At 36.8% G+C, this 22,200-nt stretch overlaps 1 protein-coding gene across 5 annotated transcripts in view; it reads right to left on the reverse strand.

Annotated features, from left to right (window-relative positions):
- LRRIQ1 (leucine rich repeats and IQ motif containing 1) overlaps window positions 1-22,200 on the reverse strand; it is a 97,910-nt gene that overhangs the window by 63,939 nt on the left and 11,771 nt on the right. For all 5 annotated transcript variants that reach the window (XR_014012452.1, XM_081211188.1, XM_081211187.1 and 2 more), the window contains 6 exons: window positions 17,942-18,135; window positions 16,613-16,740; window positions 11,931-12,004; window positions 10,741-10,834; window positions 6,302-6,484; window positions 1,825-2,292 (listed from right to left, as the gene is read on the reverse strand). Coding sequence is in view for 4 of the 5 variants with exons in the window: in XM_081211188.1 (XP_081067314.1) it covers window positions 1,825-2,292; window positions 6,302-6,484; window positions 10,741-10,834; window positions 11,931-12,004; window positions 16,613-16,740; window positions 17,942-18,135 (1,141 nt within the window). In the remaining variant the exon portion in view is untranslated. The remainder of the gene's footprint in view (window positions 1-1,824; window positions 2,293-6,301; window positions 6,485-10,740; window positions 10,835-11,930; window positions 12,005-16,612; window positions 16,741-17,941; window positions 18,136-22,200) is intronic.

Below are 22,200 nucleotides of genomic sequence, written 5' to 3' on the forward strand. Positions count from 1 at the left end.
TTTTGTTAGGAAGACCGCAAAATTGTTCAGCTTTTTTTTGGGAATAAACCCAAATTGTTGAGCTTTCTTGGGGAAACCTCCACGCAAAATAGCTTTTTGAGCTGTTTTCACTGCTTTTCTCAGCTCATTGGCATACATCTGGGTTTTCCTGGCATTTTGCCAATTCCCCGCTGATGCTATTTTTGAATCCAAAAACCAGGACATGTCAGGAATTTTCCTGATGTATGACAAGCCTAATCAAATATGAAAGATATCACTAGCCATTATACCCTTCTGGGTGTGTAAGTTTAATCTTTTAGTCTTAAAAACTAGACTTTAACAAGTTAGTTCAAAAACTGATATTTTATGATAGGTAAAATAATAAAAACACTTGTCATGCCCACTCTAAACTGTGTGTATGGCAGATCTAATTGCATGCATGGACATTTGTCTGCACTGTCTAGTCACAGGGTGTCCCAAGCAGACCCACACATCTTTCTCTCTAAATTTGCAAGTTCTTATGGGAACATGACAATTGTCTGTTCATCATGTGTTCAGATATATATATATATATGGTGATAGCCACAGGATGGGGAATTTTAAAGCAGCCATAACATGGTAAGTGGGTCTGTAATTTTACCCTACATAAAGGAACCAAGGCTCCCTGCTTTCCCTCCCACACAAAAAAAACGTTTATAGATGAGTTACCACATGGCAACAACACAGGTCTGTGTAAACTCAGAGAAAAGCCTCGGGAAGGCTTATTGCAACCATAGTACTGCCTATCCCTAACCCATTTCAAAGTCCACTGATTTCTAAACTGGACAGGTTTTATTATGGTAAACGCACAAGCAGTGAGATTGTCTGACAACTGAATCAATGCATTAGATTACCATTTGGGTATGCTTTCGATAATGGAATGTTTGAGGCTTGGAATATGTTATTCGTATATCTGTAAAATACTTACCTTGCTTAGTTTAACACTATTTAACACTATCATTTAAAATGATACTTCGCTTCACCCGTTTCACATAAAATAGCATATAACTTTTGACAGTTATAAAGATAACCTGTGAGAGAATAGGTCTAGGCTAATTTAAGGTGAACTGATTATCAGAAAAGCAACCTACAAACTAGAATGAAAAGAAAGTTAAACAAGATTCTGAAAGGAAATCCAAGTTGATTTACAGGCAACCAGATTCTATAGATATGAATATCTGTTATTTAACGTAAGTCATAGATAATCGCACAGCAATGTAGTAATGAAGGTATTCTTAGCTGAGCAAGTACATCCTATTATACTAAAACTTTGAGGAGACCATACTGAAACAGCTTATTATCATCTCTCAGGTACATCAGTTTTCCATACAAAACTAGCCACATATTTCTGCAAAATCTTTAGTACAGCATTTGAGGGAGACACTACCAGCAGTGACACATGCACACATACCCACCTTTGGGATTTTCAATGATTTTCTGAAATGACTATCTACAGCAAAAAATAGATGGCTGTGTCCTATGCAGAAGCAAGGAACCTGAAGTGATGCCCTACCTCAGGGTAGTTGCTTCTGTGCTTGCAGATCATGATGTTGTGCTGGTAAAATAGACATAAAAATCCTTCCTAATTATTTACTGAGTACTGGAGCAAAACTATTTTTATTATCTATTAAGGGAAAAATATATAAACTGAGGAGAAAATAAGTTTTGACAGTCACTTTATAGAATCATGATTATTTCTGAAAGATCATCTGGTACATGGAACCAGTCATGCCCTTATCCGCATTAAGATTACACAGTGATATGGTTATGTTTCCATAATAAAGTGTTTTGACCTTTGAATCTTACTTTTGTGAACTGTCAAAATGTTGAAGAGAATTTCCTTCATTGCTTTCCATCATTTGCTTGCTGAACGTGTTTCTCTGCAGACTGATTAATACGTTATCTTTGCTTTCCTCATTGTGATTAAGGGAATATTGAATAATGTCCTCTTGTCTGTGTTCTCCATTTTCCCCCATTCCAGACACTGTCACGAAAGAGTTAACGGACATAGCCTGAGTGTGGCCAGGAGCACTCCGTCTTTCAGCCATAATGAATGAGTCTTGCTTATTTTGTTTTACACCACTTATACTGAAGTTATTTTGCTCTGTGATGTTAATGGCTTCTTGGTTCAAAGGATCTGTCCGTTTTCCTGGTTCCTCTCCTTCAGTAGCATTTAGAACTCCATATTCATGTGCGTAACGGTGCTCACTACTTAGTTTCATCAGCTTCTTAAGATACCAACACTGGAGCTGTACAGCATCTGCAGAGAATTCACTTTGGGAAGGGAAAATGTTAAAAAACATCTATTGGTTTTAAAATAATGACTCATCAAACTTTCCCCCATCTAAATTTTAGTTATGCTGCCCCATAAGAAACAAAAATAATAACTTCCCTGCAGTTTCAAAGACCAGAGATTGTCTAATTAGCCATAGGTCAGGGAAAAAGCCTCCCTGGGGAGAGCAAAAGCCCCCAAGGTTTCAACAATATCAGGCACAAATGCCAGTTTGGAACAATTTCTGTCCAAGATGGACATATGACCAGCTGAGACCCTCAATGGGGCCAATAGATACAAATTCTCCTTTAGTTAGAGATTACAGCCATAAACAGAAACATCTGAAGATCTGAAAAATTTCACAGAATTAAGTTTCCTGATAGAAATATGTGAAATATTCTAATACACAGGGTAGCACCTATTCTATAAAACCATAAAACATATACTTTGATTTTGAAATTGTAGGTTTTAAATGTGCATATAGCACTATTTCCCCAAAGCGGCTAGAATATTACTCTTTTCATTTTTACATGTCAAATTAATGACATGTAATCTTGGGTTGGTCTTAATAAGGTATAATGTGTCACTGTGCCTGTTTATCCCTCCCCTCAAAAAACACCATACCTGTTAATTAGTTATTTATGCACCTTTCACTTTTTGTCTGAATGAGCCAATGTGGTGGCTTCCAAATAAGAAACACAAATATTAAATCTAAAATAACCAGGAAAAGACACTTGAGAATCACATAAATTATATAAAATCAGCAGACAAGAATAAACTAAAAGCATTTTATATCTCCTTCCCGTGCAAAGCAAAATCAGTAGCAACTTTGGATTTCCAAAGCTTTCCTGAAAAGCTAGCTTCCAAATGTCTGCCAAACAGCGATAAAAGATTGGGCCAGTCAGGCTACCTTTAGGAGAGAATTCCATAAAGGCTGTGGCACAACCAAAAAGACACTGCCTTTGGAAAACACGGAGCAGTGATTTATTCTTTATTTTATCAAGATCAAGCACTAACCGAAACAATTCGGTATTATTATTTTTGGAACACTGTTGCAAAAAATGTCTGTGGTAGTATACAGATTTTCATAAACAGTTAATAGGATATGGTATTGTTCCACTTATCTCTTCCTTCTAAGACTAGAGATGGAAAATGGAGTAGGTTTATCTGTCAAACAGAAGAACTCTATAAGGGGCCAGACGTGGGATGTTACTTTGAAATGAAACTCAGTTTACATTAAAGTTGTAAAATTCACTAGAATGTGTATTAGAAAACATATTAAGTGATGCAATTTCAACTGAAAACATACCAAATGTAGCAGAAGATGCTTTAACACAGAATATTTCATCAGTCAATCTTTTCTTATCTAGGGAGCACTTCTGCTGCCTTCTCTACTTTTCAATGTATTGCAGAATACATTACTGAGTGATACAGTAATGTAGAGACTGTAAAGCTGGTTTCACTCAAGTGAATCTCTAGAATTACAAGCCTAGTTTTAGTTATTTCTAATGTAAAGCGCCCCAAGTTCAATTTTTGTAATGTTCTAGGATTGCAAAGACCCAAAGCTCTTGAGGGCTGGATATAGCTTTCAGGTAATTTTGCAATACGAAATAGTTCTGAGAGAATGATTTGCATCACCATTCAAGAATAAGACAAGAGGTGATGCTGGATTCTAACATTTCAGCTTAATATACATATTATTCAACATTAATTATATCATTATGTAAAGAAGCAATATTACTTTAAGTGAACTTGATATTTTTTATTATACCTATGGAAATTCTGACAAACTTTAAAGTTGAATATTGTTTACTATGTTGTGCTTTTTTACTTGAAAGATGGTGAGATATTATCTTGCTTCACAAACAAAAGCATTTTGGATTTGTTTGTTTTTAAAAAAAGATAATATGTATTATATAAAGAAAAGTAAAAGATGTGACAAGTACATATTCAAAGAAGCATCAAGTAATGCTATATAAATTGACATATACTTTAATATCATTATTGTTCCAGTCTAGTTTGCAAAAGGCCTTTAACTCCATAAAGAGTTTTAATGTTTGTATTTCTTCAGTTATATTTCCTTTTATAAGCTTTTATGCCATTTTCATCTGTTTAAACTATAACTGTTTAAAAGGGTTTCAACTTCCATTAGTGTCTTTTATTTCCAAGCATCTGTACAGGAGCCTGTTGAAAGCCAAAACACTGAAACGGAAGTGCATTTTAGCATAGCTACTTACAACTAAGTGTGAAAAGATTAACTGACAGACAGAGTAATTAATTTTTTTTAAAGCACATAATTCTTAAACATGGGTAGGCTAGGTATAGTGAATTTGAAAGCAGGAACAACACAACTTAATTGAGCAGCTCTAGTGTATGAAACATGGATTAGGAAACCTAGCAATGATTACCTTTGGCAGTTTACATACTTGAGGTCATACCTACAGGGCCTCATAACTTAGTGAGATGTCAAACAGACAAGAAGCTTGCTTAGTTTTTATGCTGTTCATTAGGCATGTTGCATTAAGGCTGCAATCTTATGCACTCTTATCTGGGAGCAAGCCCTGCTGCACAGCCTGAGGGCTTATTTCAATTAAACATAGGATCATGCTACATGACACTTAATTTACATGAAACAGAGATTGGTTTAGGCACACATAGAAGGGGGGGGGGTCATGTGTGATTTCATTATATGAAATTTGTTTTCCATATTTTTAAAAAATATATACCACACCATCAGGAAATTAGAGAAAGATGAGAACTCAATAGCAAAGCACATGTTTTTCATGTAAAGTGTTCCAAGTTCAGTTCTTGGAATCTGCAGGTAGAGGTGTGGAAGAATGCTGTCTGAAACTCTAGTAAGTCACAGGTCATCAATACTGAGCTACATGGTCAAGTAGTCTAACTCATTATGATGGCAGCTTTCTATGGATTCCATTTTCTTTGTGGAATGGCACTATTTTTATTACGGTTCTCATTATTGTTGTTTTGATTGTTTTACAGTACAGTCCAATGCATGTCTTTTCAGTTTTGTTGTTAGTCTCTGTGGATTCTTTTCAGAAGCACACATATGAAAATTAAATAAATAATGCTGGCCCATTTCAGAAATTAAAATATATCTTAACATTTTTCATAATGTAAAAGAAGAACAGTTAACTGATAGATAAGACACAAGTAGTCTATCTTAACCAGACAGCTTCCCCCCCTTTCCATTATAAATCACACCCATTTCTTTTCAGTCAGAATTTTACCTCATCACCTCAGAATTGTATGCTATTCTCCTATGACCAGATTACCATTGCCGACAACATCACAAAACTGAAATTCTGCCTATTACCTTTTCTTTACAATAAGGAACAGTCTAGTGCAGGAAAGCAGAGATTTAGCAAATGTGTCTCAAGTCTTCTAAGCAAACACTTTCCCACTTTGTTTTACAGCACTTCAAATAAGAATTTGTGTGCTTCTCCTGAGTGAGGTGAACACTTTAGGCTCTGTTCAGACACTTAATCCATGTGGTGAAGCATGCAAGGAAAGGAGTTACACTGCACACATGGTAAGAGCACATGGACACTTCACACCTACGGAAGACTACTTAAGGAAAGGCACGGTCTTTGACAATACAGTACTAATTTCCTCATGCATATACGTCTACAATAGTAGATAGCAAAGTAATGTCATGAAACAACTGATATAGTCTTAAACACAGTGAGTGCAATCTAGCCACAATTAAGCTGTTTTTAGGCCCATTAGTTTAATGGGAGAGTAAAGCATCTGGTTAGTTTAAAAACCTTACTAGTGGCTTTGTTTTATGAAGCCTTGAGGAAGAGCTAAATCCATCTGGTACATTTTGAGACTGTTGTTTTTTAAAAGGTGTCGCAAGGCATGAATTAATTAAGTAAAAGAAAAACTGAAATAGATATTTTAGCAACTTTTCACCTTAATGTGATTCTGATGTATTCATATTCTCATATTTAGGAGTACAGAAAGGCATATCAAAATGCTGAATATACTTACATTAACCTAGTTGTGGCTTTTTTGCTGACTAAATCAATTTTTTGAATCTGAGCTTGACAAAATGCTGCAAAGCTTCCTGGCTGTGCTTTTTTCATCATTCTTTCATCTGCATTTTCTGCATCAGACTTTATGTTTTCATCATTAAGCACATTCAGACTGGGAAGAACTTTAAGTAAAGAGTGCCTTTTAAGATGAGAGAAAGCTATGTTAGTGCTAGAATAAACACAGTTTATTATCATCTCTGCTGTAAGGATGATGGTTAGGAAGATGCATTTTCTTGTTTAACTACATAACTATTTACCTGAAAGACAATAAAACATTTTGTGATTCTTTAAAGATGAAACAATGGACTTCATTTGATTATTGGACCATATATATAAAGTTCTGATCCAAACCAGGCAGCAGCTCAATACAAGGGATTAGATGTGGGAGAGGTAAGTTTGGGTCGCCTGACATTTAAAAAAAAAAGCAGAAAAGTAGCTATGGGGTTGCCCAAGTTGGATTAGGTGATGATACTGGGAAAAGGGGGTGTTAAACTCTCCTACTTCCCACTTGCTGCTTCCTCAATTGAAATTTCACCCTTGAAGCTTCAAAAATCCAACTGAGGAGAGAAAAATATATGTGAATCGCTATCTTTTTCTTTCTCTTGTGGGCTGCTTCCCTACTATGATACTTCCCTAATTGAAATTGCACCTCTGTAGTTTCAAGGAGGTCAACTGAGAGGAAGAGACAACAGGTACATGCCTCACTTTTTTCTTATACATGGGCTGGAATTTTAAATTTGTTTTATGGAAGAGCATGGCGGTCATTTTGGGCACTGCAATTTCACCCTGAAAAAGCACTTTTGGGGGGGCCGCGATCTCGTGCAGGTCACTTGACTCACGCAGGAGCATGGCCCTGGAATACAGTGTCCCAGTTTTTCACCTCGACATGTTGGATGGTATGCTCATGATGACCTAAGGCAAATAAAGAAGCCCTTGCTTGTTTGGGAGCTCCTTATATGTACTGGGGATTCCAGATCAGGAATTCTGGAAGCACAGTAATTTTATGGTAGGCACAAACTTATAGGATCCCCCAGGCCAGCATAAGTAAAGGTAAAGGGACCCCTGGCCATTAGATCCAGTCGTGACTGACTCTGGGGTTGTGGTGCTCATCTCGCTTTATTGGCCAAGGAAGCCGGCGTACAGCTTCCAGGTCATGTGGCCAGCATGACTAAGCTGCTTTTGGCAAACCAGAGCAGCACACGGAAACGCCCTTTACCTTCCCGCCGGAGTGGTATCTATTTATCTACTTGCACTTTGTGCTTTCGAACTGCTAGGTTGGCAGGAGCTGGGACTGAGCAACGGGCGCTCACCCCATTGCGGGGATTCGAACCACCGACCTTCTGATCAGCAAGTCCTAGGCTCTGTGGTTTAACCCACAGCGCCACCCACATCCCCAGTATCACCCACATCCCAAGCCATATTCAAGCCATATTCTTTATAAACAATTACAATATCACCAAATTTAGACTCAAGCTAGCCAAGGTTAAACACTTTTAAGTTCCATGGATTTCAGTGGAAAAGTTAAGTATATGTTGAACACTTTCTTAACTGAAATATACCATCAACCTGATGGACAGATGCCCAAGGAAAAACAATGAACTAAAACCACTAAATTTTGGCTGGCTCATATTCCTTGCTTCTATAAATAACAGCATAGCTGCAACAACAGCAAAATGTTTCTTGATTTTTTGTTGTGCAATAGTATTAGATGATAGCACTAAACTGATAAGTCCACACTGCATGTGCAGGTCCATTAGAAACAATGTTGAATAATGATATATTGAAAAGATGCCATATCAAGTTGATTAATGTTGGAAAGTAAGGTTTCTTAGAGCCATGGGATCTTAACACTAGTTTTTCCAGCTGGGTTTCTCCTAGTGGCGGCTGAATCAATATTTCATTTAGTGAAAACTTCCTGGTGAATATTCTGTCACTTAAGAGGTTCTATTAATCATTACTGCAATGAAACACTTTCCCCCTAGGAGTGCTCAAACTGATCCCAGGGTTTAATTTCTAAAAAGTGATTTCTTAGTACTTCAGCTTCCTCAGTGTTATCACTGGCTGGACATGAAAGTAGGAAACCTATTGGGAAATTTTACAACTAATTCCTTTGTTGGTATCAAGGGGTTATGTAAAGTTCACTGAAACATATTGCCTGAAGTTATAGTGAATGCTGAATTCAACAAATCCATACTTTATAGTATCCCGTTAGATAAATTAATCTCTTGTCCAATTATGAAAGCTCAGTTGGTCAAATAACATCGGAGGACCTTGATGGCTCAGGAATTTCAAGGATTTTTAAAACTGGGCTTGCATGGAGCAGCAATTAATTATATGTAATATCAACCATTAAAAACAATATAGATACAAATGGTAAGACAGTTATGTTGTCATATAACATGCACTACTTTAATAAAATTACTTTGTCTTTTACAATCACAGTACCAGTTATCTTCATCATGCAAGAATATAAATACATAGTCACAAGTAATGCTGTGCTAGTCAATTTCTACATTTTTCTGCATATATGTTGCCTCATCTGCACCTGTTATATAAACCATGTTTGGAACAAGGGTCTGCTCAATTGGTATGACATGGAACCAGTTCTCATGGTGAGATCAGGAATGGATCTCGGGTTCATGGTACCCTCCTTGCCTGTTCCCTAATTACATACAACAGTTAATAGCTGGCTGATATATTGTGTTTATTCAAAAGTTGGATCTCCCTGATCCTCTGATCTAAACACTTCTAGCATGATCCAAATATTTGTGGGTTTCCAACTTTGTAGGGAATGAAGTTCGTCTCTGTGTGTGTGTGTTTGCATATATGTGTAATAGGACTTTCAGCTGAGCTGATCCATTTTTAGAAAAATGGGTTTTCCAAAGTGAGTCAGCCAAGTTCCATGTGGAAAAGAGATTGAAAAGAATCTGAAAGCATAACCAAAACAAGCATAGAAAGGAATGTGAAAAAAGGAAGATCATTCTAGCTTTAGAGATATCTTACAATTATTTGAAAACCAAAAGAAAAATTTATACAAGGTAGAATGACATACAAATCATTACTAAGAATGGAAATGAACAGTATAGCTTGGTTATCATTGTTTGCTTCCACATGAACCCAATTTGATAGCCATTTTAAATTAGACCGGGAATCACCTAGCAATTGCTAGTCTACATAAACAAATATCAGCATTGGAGAAAGAGCTACCATCATGTACAACAGCAATTGTACTTTCAAGAAACAGGAAATACCCTTTTACAGATGTATTTGTTGAGCCACTTGAAGTCCAAAATGAACATGCCTTTTTTTTTGTAAGGAGACCAGGGAGAAGCAAATAAATTAAATAAAATGGATGTTTGAAGTGGATGTAGTTTTAATAGCACTGATTTTGAGGAGATGGGATACTGTATTTATGAATGTCTGATGTTTCACTAGATTCCTGGATTAGATGCTATGAATCTGACCCTGGGTTGCTGAGAGAGCTCCAAAGAGCAACCCTCAGATGCCATCTCATTCATCCAATGTTCTGAGCAAAGCTCAGAAGATGCTTCCTAATGAGATGCTGATCTACCCTGTCAGTGCTGTTATTATGTGCAGGGTTTGTTGTTGTTAGTTTTGCCTCTTGGTGAACTGGAGCAGAGGTAGTTTTAGGGCAGTGTGAGCAGTTTGGCCGCACTGGATGCAGAGCTGTATTGGGTGCTGCAACAACAATGTAGAACCAAGTTTGAGAGGCAGGGGGTACCAAATTTTAGGCAGTGTTGCATAGGGCAACACTGAAATTTGAGAGCCCAAAGTTCACCACTGACTGGAGAAAGAGGAGACCACCAACTTGGATAGTTACAAAAGTGGCTTAGGCAAATTCATGGAGGATACGACTAATAGCCATCCTCACTATGTAATACCTCCAGTTTCAGAGGCAGTACACTTCTTGGCACTGAAAGATCCAGACTAGCTGAGTTCAATGAGATTAACTCTTGCGTAAAGTCTACATAGGCTTGCAGCCTAAGTGAGTTGAACTTAGGTCCTGTTGAAATCAGTGGAACAAGTTAGTCAAGAACCACAGAAAGCACTAGGAATTATTTGTAATTAACTTGACTTCTTTTCTGTGCAAATAATGATTGTAATCATAAGTAAATCTTTTTTTTTTTCAGAACAAGAGACAATCATGGTTTTGTTTTCACATTCCCTTTCATCTGTGATGTATGGTGTTTCTATAAAACCTTGGGAAGAAGGGAGAAAAGGAGAGAGGAAGTGAAACAGCTCCCCAAAAGTACATTTCACTATTATTTGGTTAAAGGCATAGCTGGCCACCCTAGAGGAAGAAAAAAGAACAAAATCTCAGCCACCATATTGATACTCAGCACTTGTCACAATCTCTTACTCTCATCTGGTTACCTCCAGTTCTCTTCCTGAAGAAGTGGATTTCCTTGCAAGGATAATTCTCTTAGGCTATCACAACCACCAAGCCACTGAATGACACTGTTAAGATCTGCATTTGTTAAGAAAAGTACAAATAAAATAAATGGAATAACTCTTTTATTGCTGTTGGGATCACAACAAATTATTTTCAAATAATTGTCAAATTCAAAGAAAATAAATTAAATCAAGTTCATCTTTCCAGAGATTATTAAATGTCATCACTAAATGCCAACCCATTTCACCCTTCCTAATCACTCCAACACAGATTATGTTCACCATATTGGATTGTTATAGGGTGCTAATTTGGACAAATTTCATTTGTTCATTTAATCACTCCGTGAAATTTATTGCTCTCTTTTCTTTTGATTTACCTGAACACTGGATTTGCATGAATGCTATTTGGTATGCTGTTTATCTTTGTTATATTGGTAGATGCCCAACCAGTCTTTTTTCTTGGCTAAGGACAGTTGTCACTCACCAAATTCAAAATCCCTTGCCTACTACATGAAGGCATAGAAACTAAACCAACCAAGGCTTAATATAAAGTAAAAATCTATACTTACAGCAATATAAGGATACAAAGTTATTTTGATTGCCTTATCAAAGTAAGACTCTAAATCAGAATGAACACACAGAAGTTGTAGATGCTATTAAAAAACAACAACAACTAATGGTGTTTTAATTTGAACTGTTGTCTATTATGTAGTAATACGTATTTAAGTATTACTTAGATAAACTATCTATGATTAATGGTTGAGGAGAAGACCTTGGAATTGCCCACTTGCTCTCTACTTTTCCATTGTCATTAACCATATAAAGGCTTCTGTCAGCACCACCATTAAGTATTATTCAAGCTAAGCAGGATTTACTCTTAACCAGGGTTATATCTGGGTTTCAATCCTGCACAAGAGCAAACTCTCAGCACTACTCAGCACCTCAGCCTCAGCCATGGTTAAGCATAGCAAAGATTTGTGTTGGTGAAGAGATAATGTGATTCTGGAAGTAGGGAAAATTTGCATACCAACTTAAGAACAGTGCAACAAACAATATAAGCATTTTATAGCTCCCTCTGTATATGTGTCAACAATCAGGCTCACTTATATTTTACAATGCAGCATTTGAAACACATGACAGCAATGTCCCTCCCCTTTATCTTTTAAACTCACCTAATAAGCAGTTGTTACTGATATCTAGCTTTTCCAAAGACACACACGAAAAAAGAGGTGCAAGTTGAGTCAAACTGAAAGAAAAACAACCAACATTTTAATAGAAAGTCATTGCAAAACTATCTTAACCATGGGAGTGAAAAAGATGGAACAGGTATTGCAGAACTATACCTTCAAAACCCAAATATTTTTGTATCATTTGGTAGCAAACTGCCTGTTAGCTATCCAAGGTGCTAGAAGGTAATTGTAACAGTTTTCCATGTAATAACAGATAACATTTATCAGGCTTCAGGAAATACCATAAGAACTATGGTTTTCAAAAGTAATGAAACAAGCAGTTCTGTGGAAGGTTTAGTTTTCACATAATCCCCTTTAGTGGATGCTGCTCTTGGGACAGAACAAAGGTGATCTCTTCCAATCAGTGCAGTGGAGATACTGCACTCTTATCTTAATTATTAGAATGAGAAATAAATGATGCATACATTGATTATATGCAATCTATTTGGCACACTTATTCCTACTTTTTTCTTAAGATTCCTCCCCCCACCACGCAGCTAAATATAAAAGCAAGAACACCCACCCTTGTAGCTTAGAGACACTCTGAACCTCCTCATACAGATATTTACTGCCTTAAGGAAAGCTTGGTATTAAAAAGAAAGAACCCTACCCAAAGAGATTTGTAATTGTAGACATATTGCGCCTTGCACCATCTGTTTGTTTTATAGTATATTTAACTCAAGCAGCAACTGAAGTTCTCAGAAACTGCTTGCCATGCAAAAGGTTCTTAAATGCATGACAACACAACCTTGCAGCCATTAAATTTCCAAGATGTTATTCCATTTAAAAATATATGTATTGCCTTTCTTTTATTTGTCTCATTACTGCATGAGAGAAATGCTTTCTTGTTATACTAACACAAGGAGGATTATTGACCATAGTATTTAGGGTTGAAGGTGGCAAGCCAGCAGCTTTGCAATTTTAGGTGGAAGTTTCACAGTAATGGGTCAAAGCAACAGCTAAACATTTTCCGGAACACAGAGTTGACAAACATTTTGATCATTAAAAGCTCAAATTGTGGCCGTCCTGGATTACAGAAGTTAGTCTGTTTGAAATACTTTGGCAATAGACAAGTTAGACTGTGGTTTAATGGTGTCGCCTGTTCTTATCAACTAAGTCTTACTCAGAGTAGACCAGTTGGAATTAATGAAGCTAAGATAGTCATGTCCTTTAATTTCAATGAATCTACTTTGAGTTGGAAACCCCACCAAATCTCTGGGCAGTATACTGCTAACTTTTGAAATGCTCTAACGGAATGAGAACAGAGAACACTGTAAAATCATAGATGTAGAAGAACTCTGTATGAAATACATCTTATGTTGCTTGTTAATAATGGCATTTAGAGTGTCATAATTTAGAGAACTGGATGTCTTACTTGCCATTCAGATCTAAAATTCTTGTCCTGTACTATACAAGGCAAATCCTTTTTTTCAGTCTGTCATTCTATAGCTTCCTTTTCACTGGCGGTCTTTGTCTTTTTTTTCTTTTTCTTTTTAGAAAATTCAAACCAGAAAGACAAAGGACATTACAGAAAACTTAATACCACTTGACCTTGTCCCACTAGCCCTGGGCATTAAAAGGATATAAATTACAAAGACGACACAGAAGTAAAAGATATTTTTTTAAAGTCCAATAGCTTCCTTTTTCTGGTATCATTTAAAGCCAAACAGTCACAAAGGCAGGACAAAGACAGTCTGGGAGACTTATATGAAGAAAGCAAAACTGAAACAAACTTGAAAGTTAAATGCATGTGGTAGTGGGGGTCGGGGACGAGAAGCAGCAAAGTGCTGAAGTGTATACTCCAAAATATACACACTAAATACACATTTTGTCAAAATCCATTTATTGCACTTCTCTGCAATGCAGATAGTTTTTTTTATGGATGCTCACAGACTTTTCTTCTCTGTTATGCAATTGACTTATCTTGTTTATTATTCAAAATAAAATAGCCACTTTTGCTGAATTAAAGATGCACAAGCGTTAAAAGAAAAAGGCAACACTTCATATTGATAAAAAATAATAAAATAAAATGATACTTGATCATTACATAGTGCATCTTGTAAAATATTTGTTTGGGTCATGATTCAGACAAAGCAAAGGCATTTTAAGTAAAAATTCAAGGAGAAGTTTAAACATATGTTTGAGGATGTGATCCCATGCCTACTTACTTGGGAATAAGTCCCATTAAACTCAATTGGTGTTACTTTTGAGTAAACATATATAGGATTCCACTGCATATTTCTTAAACAATCAATGGTACTTAAAAGAGGCAAGTCTTAGGAGTGATTTAGAGGTTGCAGCTGGTGCAGAGTGTAGCAGCTAGGTTGCTTATGGGGGCAAACTATCACCAGTTTCTAACACCCTGCTTGGGGGATTTGCACTAGCTGCCAATCTGTTATCAGGCCAAGTTCAAGGTGTGGGTACTAAAATATAAGGCCCTATGAAGCTCAGGCCAGGTTACTTGAGAGACCATCTTATCCCTTATACAACCAATAGATTGCTGTGGTCTGCAGGGAACTTTTTTTTTTTTTTTTTTTTGGCAACTTCCAAAGATCTCAGAAGCCAACTCCACAGTAACTCGGAGAAGGACTTTTACCATGGTTTCCCCTGTTCTGTGAAATAGCCTTACTGTCACTATACGACAGGTGCCCACTTTCTGGAAACAAGTGGAGACATTTTTGTACTGTCAGATTTTCCCAGCTAGATAAATGTATGTCTACTTTCACATGTATGTCTAATTTGTTAGGGTTTAGTCTTGTTTTAAATGCATTTGCTATAGCTTGTCCCCACTGTGGAAGGACGTGTGGATCCAGAATTGGCCTCCACAGTCACTTACGGACTCACTGTTAAAACCGTGTTCATGGAAGGCAATCTTACTTGGCTACGAGTGATCGCCAAAGAAGAAGAAGAATGCTCCCCAATCTCTTAACAAGAGATCTGGAGAACCCCTCAGACTTGCACACTTCCTTTCCTTCTCAACCTCATATGCTCCTCGGTCCCTCTTCTTTTCTAATTACTCCTTCTCTTTTCAGCATTAGCTGAAACAGAGTTTGAAATCACAGTTAGAATCAGGTTTCAAATGCTTATTTTAAAGCTGCCTCTCCTGAGCTAACCATGGTTGGTGTTGAAATAGAAGGGTAGGGAAAAGTATTGAAAGCCCGAGAAGGAAGGAACAGGAGAGGGGTGCTCTTGCTCTCTTAACCACGGAAATTCCTACATGATACAACTTATAAAACTTAATGGACAACTACTTTGAAAAGGGAGAAGGTATTCTGCTTAATAAATATATGGTGCATATGGAAATATTATTATTATTATTATATATTTTTATCCCACCTTTTCCCCTGATAGGGACTTGAGGCACAGATAAATAAGGACAGCTTTGAAATATGAAAATATGTTCTTCTCACATCATGCAGATATAATGTACTTCATTCTTTTAACAGGGGCAGTCATCCAGATAAACATACTGTTCCAATTTTTAATATGTGCAATGCTTAAAAAAAAATACGAGTCACCTATCAGTATTTTGTCTGCTAAAACTTTATTAGCCATCCATGTTTACCTTTAAAAATCAATTATTCCTATTATAAACTAAAGATGAAGACCTGTTATCATCTATTAGTTGCAAATTAGACTTTCCTACTGGAGCTTTATTCTTAAGGAATATATGGATTCACAATCCTAACATTCATGGGGGCTTCCAGCAGTCAACAAAAAGGAAATGACACTCACTGCACACTCTTAAGAAGAAATCATACAACTGCATCAGCTGCAGGATAAAAGCAAAGGAACAGCTTTTCTTTCAACAGCTTACTTCATTACATTCAATCCTTCTGTACAGAACATCCAATCACTTATGCCATAGCAAAAGCATATGGAGCTGCTTAGAACATGGCCACATTGGTAAAGAAACTACAAATATCAACTACTGAACTACTACATTTTTTACTGCTTTAATCATCGATTCTGCTGATATTGTCATCCATTCCAGCTATATTTATAGTCATGCCTATCCACTTCATCCTCATTCTCACTTTTGCTCAAACGATTTATGTTAAAGATGTTGACACATACAGCAGAGGTACGGGAAGCTTTTCCTGCTAGAAATGTCAGCCAAATATCCACTCAGCTATTATGACAGAGTGCTTCCTTCCACACAACAGGAAGCACTTCACCAGCTGTCGACTGCAATATACAGCAGCAAAGGGAGGGGAAAGAGAGAAGTCACACAACAGGGTTCAATATGTATTAAAGGCCCATGGCTGTATGCTTTGTATGTAGAAGGACCCTGACTTCATTCCTTGTATTTTCAGTTTTAAAAGGGCCTGAACTTTATACAGTGGTACCTTGGGTTACAGACGCTGCAGGTCACAGACGCTTCAGCTTACAGACTCCGCTAACCCAGAAATAGTACCTCAGGTTAAGAACTTTGCTTCAGGATGAGAACAGAAATCGTGCAGCAGCAGCGCAGCGGCGGCAGCAGGAGGCCCTATTAGCTAAAGTGCTGCTTCAGGTTAAGAACAGTTTCAGGTTAAGAATGGACCTCCAGAACGAATTAAGTTCTTAACCCGAGGTACCACTGTAATCCACCCCCTCAAAAAATATAATATTATTAGTTTTACCTGTTTTGTGAGATAAAAAGTATCTGTAGCAAAGGCAGCCAATATGTTGAAAGCTTTTCCATTGTTGAGATGCTGTTGTCTTCCAAGTATAATTCTCTTAGCAAAACATGATTTTCCAAGCTGGGGAACTAAACATAAATCAATAGCATATTAACATATTATTATAGCACATTGTCTATCGTACTAAAATGACTAAGGCTGCAATCCTATTTGCAGTTACTGCAGCATAAGTTCTTAATAGGTTTTTGAAATATTATTGTTCATTTAATATGCTGTGAGCCACTTTGAGCACAATTTTGTAGGAAAATGGCATGCAAATAAACAGCTGATGATGTTACACACACACACACACACACACACACACACACGTAGAGAATATACATATAAATGGGACCAAAATTAAATAAAGGTGCTTCAGTCTCTGATGCTCCTTTGAAAACTGAAATGTATACTCAATAATGTAAATAGTGACCATTCAACAGCAGCAATGGGGGATATGATTCTGTGTACCATACATGTGCATACAGGTGTGTGTGTGCATGGATCTGCCCAACACTCCTTTCGCAACACATTATTTCAGAAATAAGACGAAATTTGAAGTCTTATAAAGGGGTGACGCTATGTGATTCCCTCTCAGGATGATCAAACAAAACCTTATGCATTGATAAGAATGGGGCACTCCAAGTGTCATCTTAGAAGAGGCAATGCACCTTCTCTATTGAACATGAAGGAATATATTATGTAAAATAATGTATGCTGTGGCACATAAATACATCTTTAGAAACCCAAAAGTGTGCTTTTTATTCAGAACTACTGGTTTTTCTCATCTGCAAATATAATCAACTGATAGTGTTGGATGCTTCAGACCTTCCACCAAGTGGATAGAGCAATCTATGGGTGGAAGAGATCTGCTACCAGAGATGTCTTGGGAACAGTGCACAGGATATTTAGAGGTGACTGCTATCAAAGAGAAAGCTCACTGTTGCATTGCTACCAGGTAACAATCCAGCAGATTCCTCAGAAGAACATGTAGTCATCTGGTTGGCCACTGTAAGAATATGACTGTGTCTTTGGTCTGATCCCTGAATGGGTCTTCTTAAGATTTTTTTTTTTTTAAACTATACCAAACTTAAAACTGGCACAGCTATTTTTCTTCTCATTTAAAGCAACGAAAAGAGAAAAATGAAAAAGCAAAAAAGAGAAAATCGGGGTGCCTGGCACGAGCCTAGAAAACAACAATTTCTCTACCACAGACTTTCCCCCATGCCTAGAATTGCTCTGTAAGACTTCTTTAATTGGATAACAGCCAAGGTGTTGTAGTTTTTTTACCTCATTGAAGTTATTCCCTTGTAACTTCAGAATTTGAAGAAGGCCACAATTTTCAATGCCATCAATATGAGTAAGATGATTAAAGGAACAATCTATATACACTAGAGTAGGAGTATGAGATAGTCCTTTGGTGCTGATCAATTGATTGTGATCAATAACAAGTCGCTGAAGATTTTTCAATGACTCCAATCCACCTAAAAAGTAAAGTTACAATATTTCAAAGCGTTGAAATAGAAAGATACATTGGTTTTGACTTAAGGAATCAGAAGTACAACAGGCTTATATTATATACATAAAAAACAAGTATGTTGCCTCTGTTTCCATCATCATACTAAATAGTTACTAAGCATGAGAAGGCATTAACATATCTAGTCCATAATATGATTGTTTATCGAAATCTTACTTATTTTTGAAATCAGTAACAAGTCATAATAGCTTCCCATCAGCACATTTTGTATTTTATTCTCCATTTGTTAAAACCATGTAGCATTCATAAACCATTCATAAACACCCCATATTCTATGTTTGAAGGGAAGTGGATTTATTTCTTTGCTGAATATTTATGTTGTATTTCCATTCAACAAATTCTCAAGGAAGCTTGCATGATCAAAAATACAGAACACTTAAATTACATCTAAAATACATAAAATTAAAGAACATATTAACAATAAACTATATAAGAGCAACATACAACCACATGACAAAAAAAATGAAAATAAAATCAGGACTGATAAAATGGCCTTTGCCTAGTGCTGGAGTGACATTAATAAAGGTGCTAAACCAAATATTGATATGCAGTTGTAATTATTTTTATTGGGACCCATGGAAGGGATGGGGGGAAGTCAGGAGATTCAGAGTAATCTCAGTATTTGGATTCTGAATTGATGTTCATTGTGTGTTTATATTTTAAAAAATCAAATAAAAAAAAAAAGGTGCTAAGTCAGGTTGCAAAAGAATTGTCCAGGTCTGGACACTACCAAAGAAAAGGCACTTTCTCTAGTAACTACCTGCAGCATCTCACCTGGTGGGTCCAATTAGAGAATGACATTCAGTTAAGTTAGCTGTGTGCATGTTGTTTGTGCACCTTTACATCATAGAAATATGATGTGAAAACATAGTAAGAGACTGCTGGATCCATTTGAATGCCCCTCTAGCCCAGGGTTCTACTTTCATAAGCAAGACCTCAGTGCACATAGCTATTGTTGCTAGCCATCCTTTCATAAAATCATCTCATCTTTTAAAGGCATTCAAGTTGGTGGCCATCACTACATCTTGTGGGAGTGAATTTCAACTTTAATTAGACAAAAAGCAGAGTGGGAAAAGCACAGAACAGTGAATAACAGATACTGTTAAGAAATCTGTAGGGTGAAGGCAGGGAAGATACTTTCTGATGATTCTTTTGTGCCACAAACATTGGTTGCCATACATCTAGATTTTCCTGGACGTTTCAGCAATTTCCACCTGGGCACTGTTTCCGACGACCGAATCCTGGCTATGCCTGGAAAATTCTGGATGTATGGCAAACCTAGCTGTAACGTACAAAGTGGTGTGTGATGTTGAGTGATGCTTTCCCAGTTTTCTTGTTTTGAAAGGAAAACAACTTTTTGTGACATGGTATATGTGCTCACTGCTTCCTTTTTGTCTGCAAAACACTGGTGGAGACAGAGAAAGAAACTAAAGTCAGTACGCTAACCTTTCTATTATTTGAAGTCCAACTCTTTTATGGACTGGAAAATCTACAGTGCATACTTGCAATATGCTCTAATACAAATGTTGTCACATATTGTTCCATATAACACTTTGATTATCCATTATTCAAAATGATTTTTTTGTTAGAATTAGGGACATGATCTAACGAAGAAATTTGCATGTGTAGCAGAGAACTATGTGTGCCGTGGAGACATCTTGCTTTTACTATAGCTGTTCCTACTGCCAAGTCACAAGATGTTCTTCAACTTGAACTACAAATAGGCTCATCAGCTCTGGGAATTGTGAGGCTTAAAAGTTTACTGAAAGCTTATTTGGACTGAGGTCCAAGTTTCAAACCAGGAACTATGCCTTGAATTTCAGTTTAAAATACGAACAAATATTTCTGCTGACATGAAAAAATAGATCCAATATTAACATAGCAATCAGCAGCAAATATCCTACTATCTATAACCAAAAGCCTCTGCACTGAGTACCAATCCTGCACTTACTCACTTGAAAGTAAATTGCATTGAATTCAACAGATACCCATTAGACTGTACTGTTAAAATGTCACAAGTTCTGCATTACATGAACTAAGTTTTCTCTAAAACTAAGAATCAGACTACTGGTTTAAATATGATTTCCACTAGGACAGATTTGGGTACCATTCCTCAATTACTAAAAAATAATTTCAAATATACTTCTAAATTTAAACGCAACATTGCAAGTCAGCGGTTTGGAATCTGCTGTTAAATAATCTGGAAAGCTAACCTGCACCACCTAGTGGATTTATGGAATATAAAAGAGTTATTTAGACTTGTCACTTTGGATTCATTTTTTTCTTTAGGAAAGTCCAGTTATCATCCCCTCCTGCTGACATAAAGCAGTGGACCGATAATAACACTATATCTAATAACAGGTTGAACTCTTGCTTGGTGCATTATCTGTTTTTTAAAATAAACCTTGGGATCACTCAAATTGCATTGTAAGGGGTTAAACTAAATGTTTCATCAGGAGTGGCTGCTGTGGTTGTGCTCTGCTACCATCCTAATATTGGGGTTGCTGCTATTTAATGGAATGGTGTCAGGTGATGCAGGGGGGTGGAAAGCGTTAGGACTGTGTGGGCACACCAGAGGAAATACTGGATTGGTTCTGCCTGTGTGCCAGTGCAGTCCTGGATTCACCTGCTACACCACTGTCCTGGTAAGTGGTAGCAATGCTTCCCCGCCCACTTCCGTGTGCCATTAGTAATCACACCACAGTGTTTTATTAAAAACGAAAACGGGAATTTCTTTTCCTGGGGCTAATAATTGGTCCATGCGTGTCAGAAGTAACAGTAGGGAGGGAAGGGTTAAACATTTCCTTCCCATAGGCTCCTTGCCTGCTATTAATTTAAAAAAGAGCATATGCACACACTATCTGACAAGTTTTCCAATTATACATTTTGTGTCATGTGTAGTTTGGCACGGTCTTTTTGGGGGGCATGGCGAGGGGCATGGTTGGCAGGTACTGAAGGAGGTGTGGAATTACTAACACTTCAAAAAAATAAAATAGCATACTTTTCTGTTTCTGGATCCCCTGTAGAGTTGGAAAGGACCACGAGGATCATCTACCCCATGCAATGCAGGAATCCTTTGGTCAATGTGGGGATTGAACCAATGACACTGAGATTATCTTTGTGCTATCTTTGATTTGTTAAGATGTTATTAAATCTATTAAAGCCCACAGCTTTTTTAATAGCTTAGTCTCTATTGGTATAATAATATGTGATGCTTTGTTTTAAGGGTTCTGCGTAACTCGGAAGGTAACAAAGCTTTCTATTTACTAAAGCTGGTTCCAAAAGAAATACGTTTCTGATTTCAAAATTATCAATAACCTAGACTTTGTTTCTTTTTAGTTTATTTTTATTAGTTTTCAAATTATTATAAAACCATGAAGGCAGAGGAAGAGTAACAAAAATTCAGAAAATATCCAACTTAAGGCATATTTGTAAACCCAGAACTAGTTTAAATTATTCTGATAATGAGCAGTCAGTATTCATAGAATGCAATATGATTTTTAAAAAATTTAAAAACCCCTTATTTTATCAACTGAGCTTAAACTATGTACTCTCTCTGCATTTAGTTTTACATGATGTGGAAAACAAGAGAGACACTAAGGACTAAAATGTTATATACAGACAGTGCAATTCACTGCATGTTTACTCGAAGTCCTACTATACTCAAAGGACTGACTACCAGGTAAGTGACAGCAATTTAAGCCGCATTTTAGAGAAACAGACACAGAATCATTTGAATGGAATGTAATAAGGACTGGGGTGGGGTTGTTGCACCGCAACTTCCAAATCTACCTAGGAAAACTCTACAGGACTCAGAGATGGAAAAGGAGGGGGAAATCTTTAAAAACACAAGTCTATCTTTGTGTAATTCCATAAGGTGTTTTTTTTAAAAAACCTATCAATATGTGATTGTGTAACATGAAATGCAGCTTACAAACCAGACCTCCCCCAAGCAGTTGATGAGGACAGAAAAGCAGGCTCCAAGTGGTTTTCTTGAACATCTACTTTCTCA

Source organism: Podarcis bocagei, assembly GCF_964188305.1.
Source record: "Podarcis bocagei genome assembly, chromosome: 10".
Classification (NCBI taxonomy): domain Eukaryota; kingdom Metazoa; phylum Chordata; class Lepidosauria; order Squamata; family Lacertidae; genus Podarcis; species Podarcis bocagei.